Here is a 16,356-nt window from a genome sequence, read left to right as displayed (position 1 = left end):
AAAGGCTTTGGAGGTTGCGAAATCTATGGGAGTAAATGAGTTCAAAGCTTCTGTGGGATGGCTAGACAAGTTCAAAACTCGGCATAAAATTTCTTGGAAAACCGTAAGTGGTGAAAGTGGATCTGTTGATACTGGGGTTGTAACAGAGTGGACCGTCAAATTGGAAGAGTTATGTCGTGATTTTGAAGCTAAGGATATTTACAACTGTGATGAAACAGGGTTGTTTTTTAAAGTTCTTCCTGAAAAAACAATGAGTCTAAAAAACGAAAAGTGCCAGGGCGGAAAAATTTCTAAGGAACGCTTGACTGTACTATTGTGTACAAATATACTGAGAGACTTTGAACAACCTCTTGTTATAGGAAAACCACAAAATCCTCGTTGTTTCAAGGGCATAAAGTTTAATCTTTTGAATGTTGACTGGAAGTCTAATAAAAAAGCGTGGATGACAAGAGATATCATGAGCGAATGGATAAGTCACTTTAACCAAAACATGATTCGTCAAAACAGAAAAATTATTCTTTTCATGGATAATGCTGCATCTCACCCGCACATTGAATTGTCCAACATTCAAATCGTTTTTCTGCCACCAAACACATCTGCAGAGTGTCAGCCCTTGGATTAAAGGATAATAAAAAAATTTAAACTTCACTACAAAAAACGTGTTTTAAGACATCTCATTGCAAACATGAACGGTGTAACATATGCGAGTGACCTTGCAAAGAAACTCAGCATCCTAGATGCGATTCAATGGATTTCCTCTTCAGTAAACGCAATTAGAAAACAAACTGTCGTGAACTGTTTTGTAAAGTCTGGATTCTCAATCGCAAAAATTGAAGTTGTGAACAGCAATGTGGAGCACCAAGAAGAACAAGAACTTCAACATCTATTGATAATGTACGATACTTCCGCTACAAGTGACCCTGGCTACAAAGATATAGACTCGAACCTCACAACAGAAGATGGTCTTCTAGATATCAACGACATTATCATCGATATTTTTCAAGAAGTTCCTCATGAGGATGAAGAAATGGAAGGAGGTCATTCTGTCGAAGAACATATTAACGACGAACCACCGATGAAAATAGAAGAAGCGCTCATACAAATCAATCGTTTAAAAATGTTTTTCGCCGCTGAAGAAGATACTGAAGGACTTTCGATGGTTTCTTCACTCCAAACAAATGTTGAAAACAAAATTATCAGCCGGAAGAAGGTGCAGAAGAAAATAAGTGATTACTGTATGTATTTTTCTTAAGATAAAGTCATAATATGCATAGCACAATTGTATGTATATTATTTACAAAAATATTGTGCAAAATCTGTATATAATTTAATTTAATTTTACCTTAAACGTTTAACGATTTTTCTTTATCTCTTGTGTATGTAATTGTATATTATTTACAAAAATATTGTTCAAAATCTGTATATATTTTAATTTAATTTTACATTAAACGTTTAACGATTTTTCTTTCTTTCTTTTTTTTTTCTCCCTCAGACTTCTTGTTAGCGGACACTTCTCTCTAACGGACAAATTTTCGTTCCCCATGGCTGTCCGTTAAAGGGAAGTTTCACTGTATTCTGTTTTCCCCGGAAACTCGGGTTTTCGGGGGAAACAGACAAAACACAACAGGAAATACGGAAAAAAACCTCGATATCTATGCCTGAGACCGACTAACTCAGCCACGGAGTGAAAAAAGCCCATAAAAGTTCGTCTCATTATTCACGGGATTCGAACCCGGGCTTTCTTTCTTCACCCGGTGTGGGAAGGACGGTGACGATGCCACTGTGCTACCCCTGGTAGATCCTTTAGGAAGGTAAGAGGTATCCCTTTCCTAATATAATGACAGAGACCTTTATAAATAACATGAAGGTCAGCGGGTAAAGTGCCTGCGATACCTTGTGGCGCTGGTGTGAAGACTGCATGGCATTTCCGTAGTAAAGCGAAGAGAAAAGATCCTTGTACAGTTTCCAGTTGGGATTTTACAGCTAGAAAGCTGGGTATTTGATAGAATTGGGATAAAGACAGATTACGCCAAGATTACGGCGAGTATTGTTTTTCAGTCTGCATTCATTCCTAGACATTCTGAAGAGTATTTATTTCTGTAAAGTCTTAATGTTTTTAGAGAGCAACTGCAAGTGTGAAGAGAAAGTCAGTAATCATCTAGGAGAACGCCAAGGTGTGTGTGTGTGTGTGTGTGTGTGTGTGTGTGTGTGTGTGTGTGTGTGTGTGTGTGTGTGTGTGTGTGTGTGTGTGTGTGTGTGTGTGTGTGTGTGTGTGTGTGGACACTAAAGGAAGTAATTTTCCTTGATATTTTATCACTGGCATAATTTAGTCATCTCTTAAAGATCATCATTTTTGTTTTTGTCACTGAAACTGTGATATATTTGAGTGGCCCATTCAGATAGTCTGGAAAGTATATTGTTTGCAGAAGATTCTAAATCCCTTCTGGAATTACCGTGGACAAGAACAGTTCGAAGGAGCCAAATCCGGTGGGCGGCTGCTGTAACACCTCGAACCCCCAATCACGCAGTGTTGCCTGAATCATAAACGCCGTGTGCGCCGATGCATTGTCTTGATGCAAGATGACTCCTTTGGCCAATTTTATCCGCTCCTCTTGAGCTTCAATTCCCGGAAACGTTTCAGTAAGTTAGAAGAATACTCTGCATTGATAGTGGCTCGTTCCAGGAAATTACCCATGATCACTCCTTCTGCATCCCAGCAGATGGATGCCATGACTTTCCCAGTCGACTTCTGCGCTTGAAACTTTTTAGGAGGGGCGAAGAGGGCTGCTTCCACTGTTCTTTTGTTTCAGGGTCGAAGTGGTGCACCCGTGTTTCGTACATAGTGACATACCACTCCCAAAACAGAGCGTCATTAGCTTCGAAATGTTGCACAATCTCATGATAACACCTCATTCTTTTCAGCTTCGCTGCCTTCTGTGCTTTAAGGACCCACCTCGAAGAAACCTCCTTCATTTCTAAAACACTCTCCACAATATCGCGAGCGAGCTCATGGGATATGTTGAATGTTGTCATAATGTGTGTCAATGTTGTTCTGCGATCCTGCATGATCAGGTCATAAATGGCATCCATATTTGCAGGCGTCAACAGGATAACAGGCTTTCCACTACGGGGTGCATCTTCAACACTGTCTCGTCCACGCTTAAATTCTTCAGCCCACTTTTCCCCTTACGTTTTCTGCATGTCTTCATGAATTTCTTTCCGGTACATTCCCTTTAAATGGAGATACTCAGTAATTGCACGGTGCTTGGCTCTCTCAATAGTCGCCATCTTCAGTCACCTTACACACTTCAACGCCCTCTTTAAAGGAGAAGAATATAGTTACAAACCTTAAATTTTCTGCTAGCACACAAGAAGAGTCACAGCACATATTGCAATATTGTCTTTCACATAAACCTTTCAGATGACTTTTTTCACAGCTTTTCAACCTCTCCCTTTCGTTGCCTCTTATTAAACTTGATTATCCATTGGAAATCTTAAGAGCCATAAAACTGAAAAACCGCATCTGGGATTACGTTCAGATACTCCCTTTTTATATTTTGGGAAGGACGCTACGTGGTTGATTTCCATTAAGGTTATTATTAAATTAAAACCACTCTTATACCATGAAAATTAATAATATAGTTTATTAGGCTGTTAGCCTACGTTACTGTAATTAGAGTGACGTTTCGGGTATCTTACCGATATTTGAATGTTTTAGAATATTCCAATTACCAGTCTGATTTTAATTTTATTATTGGTAATTGTAATATTCTAAAACATTCAAATTGGTAACAGTTTCTATTTTCTGTTTCCCCAACAGCTTGGTCTGATGATGGGTATCGGTATGATACCCGAAACGTCACCCTTACAGTTGACATAGTACAGTTGGACAGACAACTTGAGTAGTCGAGACCCGTTGATTATAGTCATGTACGCAAACCGCCTAATAAACTATATTATTAATTTTCACATGGTATGGGAGTGGTTTTAATTTAATAATAACCTTAATACCCCTTTTTCACAAACTTTAATGAGAATATTTATTCAAAACCAAAATCTTTACGATTAATATCAAAAATTTACTTGTTTACCACTTATAAATAAATACTCTAACACTTTCATTATTTTTTCCCTTGTTGTTTTTTTAATCATTTTTAGAGTACATACCGTAACGTCGCCCCCAATCACTTCACAACAGGAAATACGGCAAATGACTTGGGGGGGAATGACTCTCTAGCCTTGCGTAAAATCTTCAAAATTTCCGAACATTAATTGCCAGGGAAAGGCAGTCATACAGATTATGACTACAGAAACCACGTGGCGCACTTAGTCCAATCACCATCAAAGCCAAAGTCACTTTCCTTGTGCGAGAAAGTGGAGAATCCAGTCTGGAAGGCCGATCAGTGAAAAACGTCTACTCGAACGCTACTTACGTACGGGGTCAAAACTGCCCTGTCGCTGTGTAGGGAGACCCTGGTCTCACGAATTAACCAACATGTTTGTCTCAAAAGTAATCAACAAATCTCCTAGTTCGGTAAGTTCTAGTCCAATCCAAATAATCTTTAGTTTCATAAATATATTGTGGTGTATATAATGCACTCTAATTAAAACTCTATGAGGTCAAATCTCTAAATTAAAAAAAAAAAGTTGCGTCTCCCCCTCTTTTTCCTTCGAGATCGCTTCTTACATATACTTTTTAATCAAATATATTTGGATTATAAACAGTTTGCTATCTTCATAGGTTTCTTTTCAGAAACTAGAAGCCTACATAAAAAAACAAAAGTAATAAAAGGGTCATTTTTCTGCGTTATTTACCGAAAACACCCCCAGGCATTAGTAGAATAGGCCACGCTAACACAGGTGTGCTCTAGATACTAGTTCTATTATCTCTGCTAGTTCTATGCACTTCCTCTGTTTTTTAATATAAACTATAGTTTGGGTGTCACTTTTTCTGCATCAATGAGCAGAAATAGCTGACCCAGTATATCAATATATAAATTATATATTTGAGTTAGTTTATATGAACACAAGTACGCACGTTTTCTTTCCAATCATTATCAAGCATACTTATGCGCCGTTCAATGTTAACTTCGCGCTGCTTTGTTGGCTACCATAAAACAGTAAGTCTTGAATTCAATTGTCCATTGGAAGACCGCATACAGGAGTATAAAGAGGAATTTGCATTAAGTGTTTTATTCGAAATATTTGTTTACATGAATTACAAAACGAGGTTGTTTTTTTTTTTTTGAAATTTGGGGGCCCAATCGAAAGAAAAAACCAATAAAACTTAATTTTCAAATTAATTTTTTAAAGAAAAAAACGCAATTTTCAAATTAATCTTCAAGTAAAGTTCATTGACCTTGGCAGGTAGAAAGTTGTTCCCGATAAAAATCACTTTAAAAAAATTAATAAAAAAAGCAGCAATGAGTTTTTTAAACAGTGATTTTGAGGTCCCTTTCTGATCGGGGCACTAGGCAGACGTCTTTTTTGCCTATAGGATAACGCGTCACTCTCAGCGACCAATATCATATTGCTCCTTATATACTGTCTGTAATGAATGCGTTCAGTGGTCGATTTTCTGTTTGCTGGATGAAAAACTCGAGTTTCCGAGAGAAAAACTATGCTCCTCGCGTGAGACCGACTAACTCAGCCACGTTGTGAAAAAAGGCCCATAAAAATTCCTCACGTCATCGACGGAACTCGAACTCTTTTCCACCCGGTGTGCTAGCCACGAGGAATAAAAACGGGGTATTTTTCAACAGGTGTTATAGTATATATAACCGAATTTAGTAAAGAAAGTATCCACTTATTCGTAATTACATTTCTGATAAAATTACTGAGCGTTTTATGGAATTGGATGAAGTCCAGAATGGATTGGCTTAACAGTTAGAAGGGGTAAGATACTGGTGATTGTATGAACAAAAATTTGAAATCCAAAAAAAACAAAAAAAAACCAGGCAATTTAAGGGATTTGTTTTCAATAACTTTCATCTTCCGCTTTCTGGGGTCGTTGGAGAGGGGGGGGGATTTATCCGCTAGTTTATGAATCAAGTGTAATTTTGAACAGAGTTGTAGTTTGAGGAAATCCATAACCATGATTCAGTAAGTGCTGATGGCAATAACTTCTCTTCCACGTAATTACCATTAGAAATATCATTATATTTCGTATGAATTCTGAGTATTATAAATGATTGCATTTCCTGGAATTTTCAAGTATATCATGTTTGTAAATTGTGTCTTTCAATCTCAACTTCTTGCAGGTGGGAGGAAAAACCCGAAATTTTGGAAGACCAAAAGGGGGAGGGGGAAGAAAAAAATCGTATAACTTGGCCTCAGCCTAGCTGAATGCAACTTTAAGTGAAATGAAGCATTTACTGAGTTGGTTATTTAGAATAAGCGTCCAGAGAGATACGATGGCGCATATCGTCTGTATATCTTGTTTGTACACTACGTGTGTTCTAAAGTGGGTTTGCCTGAATTCGCGGAATGAAAAATCAGAGTTTTCGGAAGACAATCGTAGTCGTATTTTTTAAATTCAGTTATTCTGAGCATCTTCTTTGACTCCATTCGGTGAATGTGACTGAAGAACATCTGCCTTATCCTAGTTGCATATCTATGAGTATATAGATATAATTTTTTTTTTCTTTTTGTTTGCATCCAAGGCATGCTGATTTTTTTTGACCACTACTGCAATATTCTTGTGGAATAGATGTTTGAAGTCCAGATTACTTCTAAGTTTGGGTGAGATGAGACATTTGTGATAGTTAATCCCTCTATACTTGCCTATACCCGGGATGGGTTACATTTCCTTGAGATGAATCCTGTTGTTGTTGTAGTAGGGTTTTATAAGCATTAGCAACTAAGGCCATATTGCTCCATGTATACTGTCCGTAAATTTCATGTGTTCTGGTGGTAGATTTTCTGTTTGCTGGACAAAAAAACCAGTGTTTCCGGAAGAAAAAAACCATCCTACCCGGGTCCCCAGAAATTTGGGTTATTGTCCAGCAAACAGAAAATTGACCTCATAACACATGCAATTCACAGACAATATACAAGGAGCAATACAGCCAGTGGCAGATTAAGGATAGTTGGGGCCCCTAGGCATATTATATTTGGGCCCCCCAAATAATAATAATAAAAAAAAAAGAATACAAAAAAAATAAGTTAGGTGGCAAATAAATGAAATTTTGTACTTTTGAATTTTTTGCTTAAATTAATCAAGATTTTCGCAAATTAATCAAGATTTTTATGATGTTTACTGAAAACATTAATCTATTTTAATAGATTAATGTTTGGAAAGGCTTGGCCCCCCCAAAGCCTGAGGCCCTAGGCACGTGCCTCACTGCCTTAATGGGTAATTCGCCATTGAATACAGCTTTAGTTGCCATGCTCCTAAAAACCCAACGACAACGCTTAATAAAACTCTGTAGTTTTATGTTCTCTAAATGTATCCGTTCAGTTTAATTACAACTGCATTACACAATATTCATTACTCTTCTATATATACTTTTAATTCTCTTATTTTGTGTGCTGTTGTGGTCATGTTCAATGAGTTTGAATATAAAGTGATATATTGTAGATCAAATTTTCTCCAACAGATGGTGGTACACAGATTGTCCAGTAAGATGACACGTTGCAATTAACAACCAGTTTCGTTAGTAGCGTTAACGTTCGTGTCATGAATTTTCAATGGAAAAACGAACGAAATATCAAATGTCGAAGTTTTTTTTAAATTGGGAAAATCAGCAACAGAAACGTGTGAAATGTTAAAAACTGTTTATGGTGATGAAACTTTAAGTTGTACCAGTGTGACTAAATGGTATAAGCGGTTCAAGGAATTAAGTGAGGATGTTTGCGATGGCCCAAGAAGTGGGCGTTCGTCAAACTCTCGAACTGAGGACAGAGTTGGAAAGTTCGGGGAATAGTGGCAAGAGATTGTCGTTTGACCCTCTTAATGATGGCTGATTGAGTTGTACATGAATAAGGACACAATTCTTCAAATTCTCTATGCAGATTTAGGAAAACGTAAGGTCTGTGCAAAATTTGTGCCGTACAGTCTCACGGATGAGCAGAAGCAATGAAGAGTATCATCATGCGAAGAGTTCTTCCAGATTTGTCCAACCAATCGTAATTTTCTCGATTGTACTGTCATTGGAGATGAGTGGTGGGCGTTTCAGTACACCCAGAGACGATGCGTCAGAGCATGCAATGACTTAAATCATCACCAAGCCCTGAAAAGTTTCGTTTACAAGTTCAGAATCAAGACGATGCTGATCATGTTTTACAACAAATAGGGTGTAAGTCACAATCCTATTTGTACCTGAAGTGGGAGAGAATCAATGCTGCGTTCTATGTACAGGTTCTTCGAAGACTATTGAAGCGCATTTCCCGTGTGAGGCCGCAATTTCGAGAGAAGGACGTCTGATTCTTGTTGCATGGCAATGCCTCTGCCCATTCCGTACTTGTTGTAAAGATATTCCTGACGAGACAGTGCATTGTACAGATCAATCATCCACCCTACTCTCCCAATCTGCAACATAGGGTTAGGCGCCACTTGTGGTTTCCCACATCTGTTGCCACAAGTGCGCTGTGAAGAAATACAGTACTACTGTAAATGCCAGAAGTGTTGTGTGTTGAATTATGTGTAGTATTGTGTTAGATTCTGTTGTTGGGTTCAGGCATTCGGCTGGAGGGAGTCCACGTTGCCCGCACCCACCGCTAGGAGGTAGCCAGGCTGCCCGTTGTTCTTTGGCTGGTCTCCATCAGGGTCGCCTCAGCTTCCTGAACAAGGACCAAGGGGAAAAAAAAAAGAAAAGAAAGAATCTAGGAAAGCACAGAGTGTACAAAGGAGGGTAGGGTAAAGTGGAGAGAGTCAGAGGATGTTGAGGAAGGCATTCTCTGAAATGAAGGTCGCGGTTTCCACCTATAGGCGAGCATGGGAGTGGGACCCTCGAGAGGGTGGAAGAAAAAGTCATACACCAAGGGAGGCATGTGATATCGGTATTTGGCGGTATGAAATCCTACCCTGCCAAGCTGGGTCAGCGGTAGCAATCCTACCCTTGCGAATCAGGGTTAGCAGAATATATAGGAGTGCTGTGGGGCAGGCCAGAAGATAATAAAACCTGTAAGAGAGTGAAGGTTGATGCTCCTGGTACGATGTAGTCAAGGTCAAGTGTGCTGTCCTTTGTATGAGAAGGAATCTCCGTCTGGTGAAAAGTTCTTTTGCGAATGTAGCAGGTCTCTTCGTTGATAAACAGGTTCTCTTGACCACGGGGTAGATCAAGAATTGCAATGATGAGGATGCAACGCAGTTCTTCATACAGTGGGCAGAAATCCCGATCTGTAACAGCGGACTTCTTCTTCTTTCCCAAGGTGAAAATTGCTGTCAAAGGAAAAAGATTTCAGGATGTTGAGGACATAAAAAAAAAAACATAACCACCGAACTGAACATAATCTCTTTGGGCGCCTTCGCTGACTCTTTTCAGAAACTTTTAGAACGGTGTAATAAGTGCATTTAATCAGGTGATGATTACTTTTTTTTTTTTTTTTTTTGAATAAAAATAAACCATTTTTGAGCTTCTTCACTTTGTTCTTTTTATTTTTTATTTATTTTTTTTAATCTTTTTATTTGTTCTATTGCCACACCTCCTAAATGTACCTCTTCACAAGAGACACCACTTGCAAGTCTTGCATAACAATACACGCGAAGCATGTACTGACTGTCTAAAGCTAGCAATTTTCAAAGTAGTCCCCATTTGATGAAATTCACTTCAACGTTTCTGATATTCTTCAAAAACATGGTGGAAGCCATTTTTTGACATGCGTTTGAGAATCGCCTCTGATGTCTTTACAACTTCTTCTGACGACTGGAAACATTTTCTTTGTAAGTCCTTCTTTAACTTTAGAAATAAAAATATATATATATTGAAGAGTGCAATGTCAGGGCTGTACGGCGGATGTGGAACACATTCGACATTAATGTTGGCTAAGTACTCGATGACAGTATGAGTAATGTGAGGTCTCGCATTGTCGTGATGCAGCATCAACCCACTTGCATGCAATTGTGGTCGTTTGCGAAGAATGTGATCCCTCAAAGTGTGCAGTACAGTTTTGTAGTAAAGTCCCATAACAGTTGTATGAAGTGGTACAACATGCTGGTAAACCATTCCTGAATGTCAAAAAAAGAGAGGACCATAACTTTTCCTTTAGAAGCCACAACATTTTGCTTTTTTCGGTGTTGATGTAGACTTCCAAACAGAGTTTTGTTGCTCTGGGTCGAAATGATGAAGGTTTTTATGATTGAACGACGTCAAAATTTAAACTTCCTAAACCTTCTGCGAAACATTTCGTACGTTTGACGTTTTCTTGAGATGGAAACAAAATCTGAAAGCAGCAAAAAAATTCCTCGCGTGTCACGTCCATTGTTACGTGGGCGAATCTGAATAGGCATAAACTTGACCGATAGCCAAGGTGACAACGGGAGCACGAGTAAACTGCGCAGTTGCTATAAGATGCCGCTTGGTTTAATGTTAATTCCATAGCCCAGCTAGAAATAGCAAGCAGTACGGTTGTTCATGAAATATTATGTCGTTCTTTTGTTGAACAGCCCTCGTACATATAATAGAAGTCCCGTTTTAATAACAATCGTTGTTGATCACACTTTTGGTGTCGCCCATTCTTTTTGGATGTCACTATACTCGTGAGGCTATTCTGTTGTTATATTAATGTTAAATGGCCTCACTTGACTATAGTGCATTTTAAAATATCCTCTTCTTTTCTTTTGAATTTCCCAAAATGTGTTTAAAATTATCATATTCAGCCACCACATTGTACAGCATTTGTTCTATGACAATATCAAATGCAGAAATTTTATTGATGTAATAGGAGGATATAAAATTGAAAATTTTATATTTCCCAATCTTGATTTTTTTTCACTTAAAATATACATTTTTAAAAATTATTTGCAACTTAAAATTAATTCGTGCTGTTTATTAGGAAATAATACACAGGCAACCCCCGTATCACACGGTCCTTCTACAACACGATTTCGCTCTAACACGATTGATAAATTGCAGCAATCCTCGCACAACACGGTACTTATATAACACGGTTTCGGTCTAACACGATTATAGAATTTCGGTAAACCTCGCATAACAAAAAATTCAAATTATTATTTTAGGGTTGCCCGTAATTGAATACCTTAACCCGTATTTGTAACCTTGCTATCTATGCCTGAGACCGACTAACTCAGCCACTCCGTGGCTGAGATGGGATCTTAGTGTAACTGGGGAGGTGACTAGATTGTTCATTCCAACAGTTACATTTACTTATGATAGTAACAACAAATGGTTTTTTACTTCTATGGTAACATCGTTTATTTTAACTGGCCATGGCTCATTAAATTTTAAACTACATTACTTTGGTCTACTCAGCTCTCCTTTATGTACTTGCAGTCAACCTAAAACTTGGCGTCATTTATTATATGATTGTAGTTTGTATGTTGAACATAGAGAAAGGCTAAAAGTGAAGATTGGTAATTTAGTTAGAGGCTGTGAAAGTGATCTTATTGCTAATCAGGATAAATTTCAAGCACTGCAAGAGTTTTGTGTAACTGTTTTTCAACGGAAAAGACAGTGGAATAATCTAATGATTACTAATTAAGATTTGGTTATATACATTTTGATTATCTGTTTTTTTTTTTAGTTTGTTTATATTGTATGTGTGTATATGTATATAATTTTTTTTTGCTGGCTCTCAGGTGTGGGCAGCCCGGGAGCGGGATTGCTGGCACCCACCGGCATAGCACTACTTCCGGTGGGTGCGGGATTTTTGCGCATGAGGCACTGTTAAAATAGTAGACCAGGCCCAGTACCAAGTGACTATGGGCGGCCATTAGGGAGCAGGTGTCCAGGTGCCAGCTGCTCCCTGGTGGCGAAGAGGCCTGCCCATACAGGTCTGTTTCGCAGAGGTTCTGCACAAATTCAGTTTATCAGGTGGAGATAGACGGAAGTCTAGGTGCCACCTTAGACATAATAATAATAATAAACAAGGAAATTTCCGTTCTATAATTCATTATTTTGTTACTACTTTTTTTAAATACATGTACAATGTTTTATTGTTTCCTGGAATGGTTCTGGCGTCCTCATTTTTATAATACTATAAACACTTTATATTATCTTAAATGGTCTACTTATGATCTAAATATGGACATTCCTAGGATATCCAAACAACGACATGACACATGACAGAATTTTCCCTTGAGAATTAAAATACTTTTTCGGTAGAGCAGAACTTTTCCTTTTTCTTATTAAAGAAATTCCCATAATCAGTTCTAGCCGGAGTTCCGTGAACTTTGATTTTTCATTATGCGCATCGTTCTGTGAACTCTTTCTCACGTTTTGTACTTCGGCATATTTATGGTAGCCCAGGCCTCTCGACTACATTTTCTTCGGTTATTTGATACTAAGAACAGTCGATTCACGCGGACTGGTACATACAGGTTTAGCTATACGTGACTTTTCACTCTCTCGCGATGCATTTCAGAATCCAGAGTATGTGATGTTTCCTGTACCATAAAGAGGACGTTGTCAGTTGTTTTCGTTGTTCATTTATATAGCGCATTAACATCTAAAGCTATATTGAGGGGGAGGGGTTGGGGGGTTGTATTATGTGTGGCTTCACGGTCCATATTTGTATACTGTACAGGCTAAAAAATTCGGAATACATAATGGGGAGGGACCTTACTCGTTCCACATGAGATCGGCTAACTACAACTCCGATTGAAGAGGCTTCTAAGAATTCCTCCAATATCTCAGGAGATTCGATAATTCATAGATGAAAAATGAAATAGTGCACGCAGGTATTAGACTTCTGCATACCAGAGGAGCGATGCTCACCGAAATTTATAAGTACCTCCTAGTGGATATGCTGAAGACAGGAGATAAGGAGGAGGAATGCGCCAAGAGCAGTAATCCCTGAAATTCGGCTCTGTAATTTTACCGTTGGCCATCTTGATTGTTAATAACAGCCTTCTTTCTCCGATGTAGGATTGCAATCTGTGCAGTTGAAGGGCATCTGCTAACTGCAGAGCTGGGGAAGGTGGAGCCACTTTAACAGCCAGAATTCCGCGGCAAATATCTTTTTAAGGTTGGATTCAGCAGCCGAGGCCCATATCTCTGAGGATTATAGGACTACTGGTTATAGATTTGATACGATATATATTTTTAGCAGGCGTGGATCATTGGTGTGGAGCAGCTGGTGCTTGGCGACCCAGCGTAGAGAAGTCAGTCTCGAGTGTATGAGGTTAACGTGATCGGTGAATGACAGCTTGGAGTCAAAAAATAAGATCAGGTTACCTAATATTGGATAATTAGTAGTTAGTTCTGAAGCATTTAGGAAATATCATTAAGGATGGTTATGTTATCTAAAATGGGTCTTAAGAAAATAAACAAATGAATAAATTATCTTTACTGATATCAGTAATCAAAAAGTCTACAATCCCAATCCGTCACTGTTATTGTAAAACTCCGTCCAGGAGTTTAACAATATCAGATACCACAAAAATGAGATTAAATGAGAAAAAAATTTTAAATAATAATAAAATAACAATCAATACAATAAGTAATTATGAAATAATTAGGGTGCTAACAAAAAAAAATATAATAATAAATAAAAATAACCGTTTATTTCACTAAATGAAGGATTCCAACCATAAAGTATATCCACTGATCCGACTGTTCAGGAATCTCACAGAGGTGTAGTTGTGAGGACCTCTGAATGTAAAACCTTGCAAGCGGTAATTTTTATTCCGTATAAACCTTATGAGGTCACAATAGGGGTTTTGGTAACTGATATCTGGGTTGAATGGAATCTCACCAAATGAACTCGATTATTTGAGATCGATATCAGGGCAGGTTCCGACCTGAGTCGACTGGGGCGAAGAATTCCTAGAAACAAGTGTCCCAAAAATTCGGCTCGGCGATTAGGGCTACTATCGTCTTCGTTGAGAACAAGATCTGTCTCTGATATATCAGGTTAAGTATCCTACAAATGACAAGGAATTTGATCATACAAGTGGCTCTTTGCTCTTCGGGTAGATAGGCGAAATTTGATTATCATCCACTTAAGAAACCAGTATTCTTTTGTAAACACTCTCTTCCCTGTAGATTGAGCGGCTGATGCTTATACTGTATTTAAGTTCCGTCTGCGCGGAAGCACAGTGATATCGTCACCGTCCTCCCCACACCGGGTGGAAAAGACCCACGGTCGAATCCAGTCGATGACACGACGGGATTCGACCGTGAAGACGGAAGAACTTTAGTGGGCTTTTTTCAATCCTGGCTGAGTTAGTCGGTCTCAGGCGTAGATAGCAAGGTTTTTTCCACCATAAATTTGGGTTTTTTTCGTCCATCAAACAGGCAAATCGACCAGAGAACACACGCAATTTAGAGACAAAATATATAAATACATATATATATATATATATGGGTAGATGTAATCATTTACAGGGTCCCTAATATCATAATTTTTTTTTTTTTTTGTATTTAAGTTCCATAAAGTAACAGCTAGCACAGGACATTGAACGGAAAGTAGTCAGAGTTTTGCCATCCAAGAGAAGAGACATGCAGCTTTACTAATCAGCTGGTTGAGAAAATGGCGAAATAGGAATCAAACCGAATTCCAATCTCGTTTCCGAATTCCAGTACCTCCAGTATTAATGAATCTCCAATAGCCGACTGACTTTTCTTCGCAATAGCACAGCGGTTATAACCACTTTCCACACCAGGTGGAATAGGAACGTGTTCGAATCCTGCCAGTGATGCGAGGAACTTTTTGATACCAAGGTTCGTCTCCCTCCCACTTCCCTGGAAACCGGTGTTTCTTCTATCAAAACAGGCAAACAGACCAGAGAAAACACGCAATTTATAGACATAACACACAAATGGGTACATGAGGTAATTCTTCGGTGGCCCTAATACGATAGTTTCAAACCCTTCAAATAAATGAATTTTGGATTGCTTGTGTGTCCGTGAAAATGTGATGTAGGCTGATTTTATTGGGTTTATTGATAAAATGTGTTACACATTGCACAAGTAATTTTTGAATAATGATAATATTTATACTTTCTGTGTCATCACGTCAAGTTTGATTTACAGTAGCTGAAAGTATTCGACAACTTGATTGATAAAAGTTGTCAGTCATAGAAACCATTTGGAGACGAGCGTCTTACATTTACAAACCATTTCATATTAGGATTACCCGAGAAAGAACACCATGAGGCTCACTTCTCGGACCTATCCTATTTGTTCTTTACATTAATGAATTTCTCTCTCATCTTCCATCTTCCCACCTAGTAGCGTATGCCGATGACATTTCCATTCTAATCACTGATAAAGACCCTAACCAACTTCAATGCAAGATCTCTGCCCTGCTCTCTGAAATGCATAGTTGGCTTCAAAAGAATCAGCTGATACAAAACCCAGAAAAATCCAAATATATGGTGTTTAGGACGAAAAATAAACCATTAAATATTGATTTCGAAATAACATACAAAGGAAAACAACTGGAAAGGTGAATGATACCAAGTTTCTAGGAATCTGGCTAGATGACAAGCTGAGTTGGGATAAACAAATGATCACCTTACCAAAGTAAACTTCGTCACCAGCAGGAATACTCGCCCGAGCCTCTGCCTGGGTACCCCTTCCCTTCTCAGACTAGTATTCCTTTCCTTAATACAGCCTCACTTCACATATGGAATCATCTCATGGGGTACGACCAGTCAATATAACCTTACGAGAATCAATTCAATTGTCAATCGATGTGTTCGTTCAATTTTGGGCCTTCCCTGGAATGCATCGGTGACTTCGAGATATAAGGAAGCGAGACTCTTAAGCATCTACCAACTGATACAAAAAGCTGAGGCGGTCTTTGTCTACAATGCTTTGAAAACACCGAACTTTCCTCCTCTCTTCAGATCCTTTTTTATAACAATAGAAGAAGAAGGAATAAGATATAATTTAAGAAATGAAGCGAACCTGAAGGTTCCGCTTTTCAGAAAAGCCATAGGCCAGAAAAATATAAAATACAGAGGCGCAAAAACCTGGAATAATCTTTCTGAAAACATCAAAAATGCCATTTCACTAAACAAGTTCAAGAAGCTCCTGACTGAACACATCACCAGGGATGTCTGATCTAAATCACCTTCTACTCAACTCCTGAACTTTCCACAATGCATACCAGTTTGTAAATTGTGTAAACAAGTTGAAGGAATAGCTGTCAAAAAGCTTGTAACACTCTACGCAATTATTTCATATTTTTTTCTTTCATACTTGTTATTGTAAAAGTACTCACAATGTA

The 16,356-nt window shown here is 38.3% G+C and overlaps 1 protein-coding gene across 1 annotated transcript in view; it reads left to right on the top strand.

Annotated features, from left to right (window-relative positions):
- The first annotated feature begins 4,470 nt into the window (after positions 1 to 4,470).
- The window catches only part of LOC150087739 (carnitine O-acetyltransferase-like), a 93,640-nt gene continuing 81,754 nt past the window's right edge, over positions 4,471 to 16,356 (top strand). Inside the window, exon 1 of the mRNA XM_090369862.1 lies at positions 4,471 to 4,534. Within this exon, the coding sequence (XP_090225988.1) occupies positions 4,496 to 4,534 (39 nt within the window). The 5' untranslated portion in view covers positions 4,471 to 4,495. The remainder of the gene's footprint in view (positions 4,535 to 16,356) is intronic.

The sequence above is a fragment of the Mastigoproctus giganteus genome, chromosome 3 (assembly GCF_048544385.1).
Source record: "Mastigoproctus giganteus isolate SK-2022 chromosome 3, ASM4854438v1, whole genome shotgun sequence".
Classification (NCBI taxonomy): Eukaryota; Metazoa; Arthropoda; class Arachnida; order Uropygi; family Thelyphonidae; genus Mastigoproctus; species Mastigoproctus giganteus.
The sequence above is the reverse complement of the archived record's forward strand: the minus strand, read 5'-3'. Positions and strand labels throughout refer to the sequence as shown.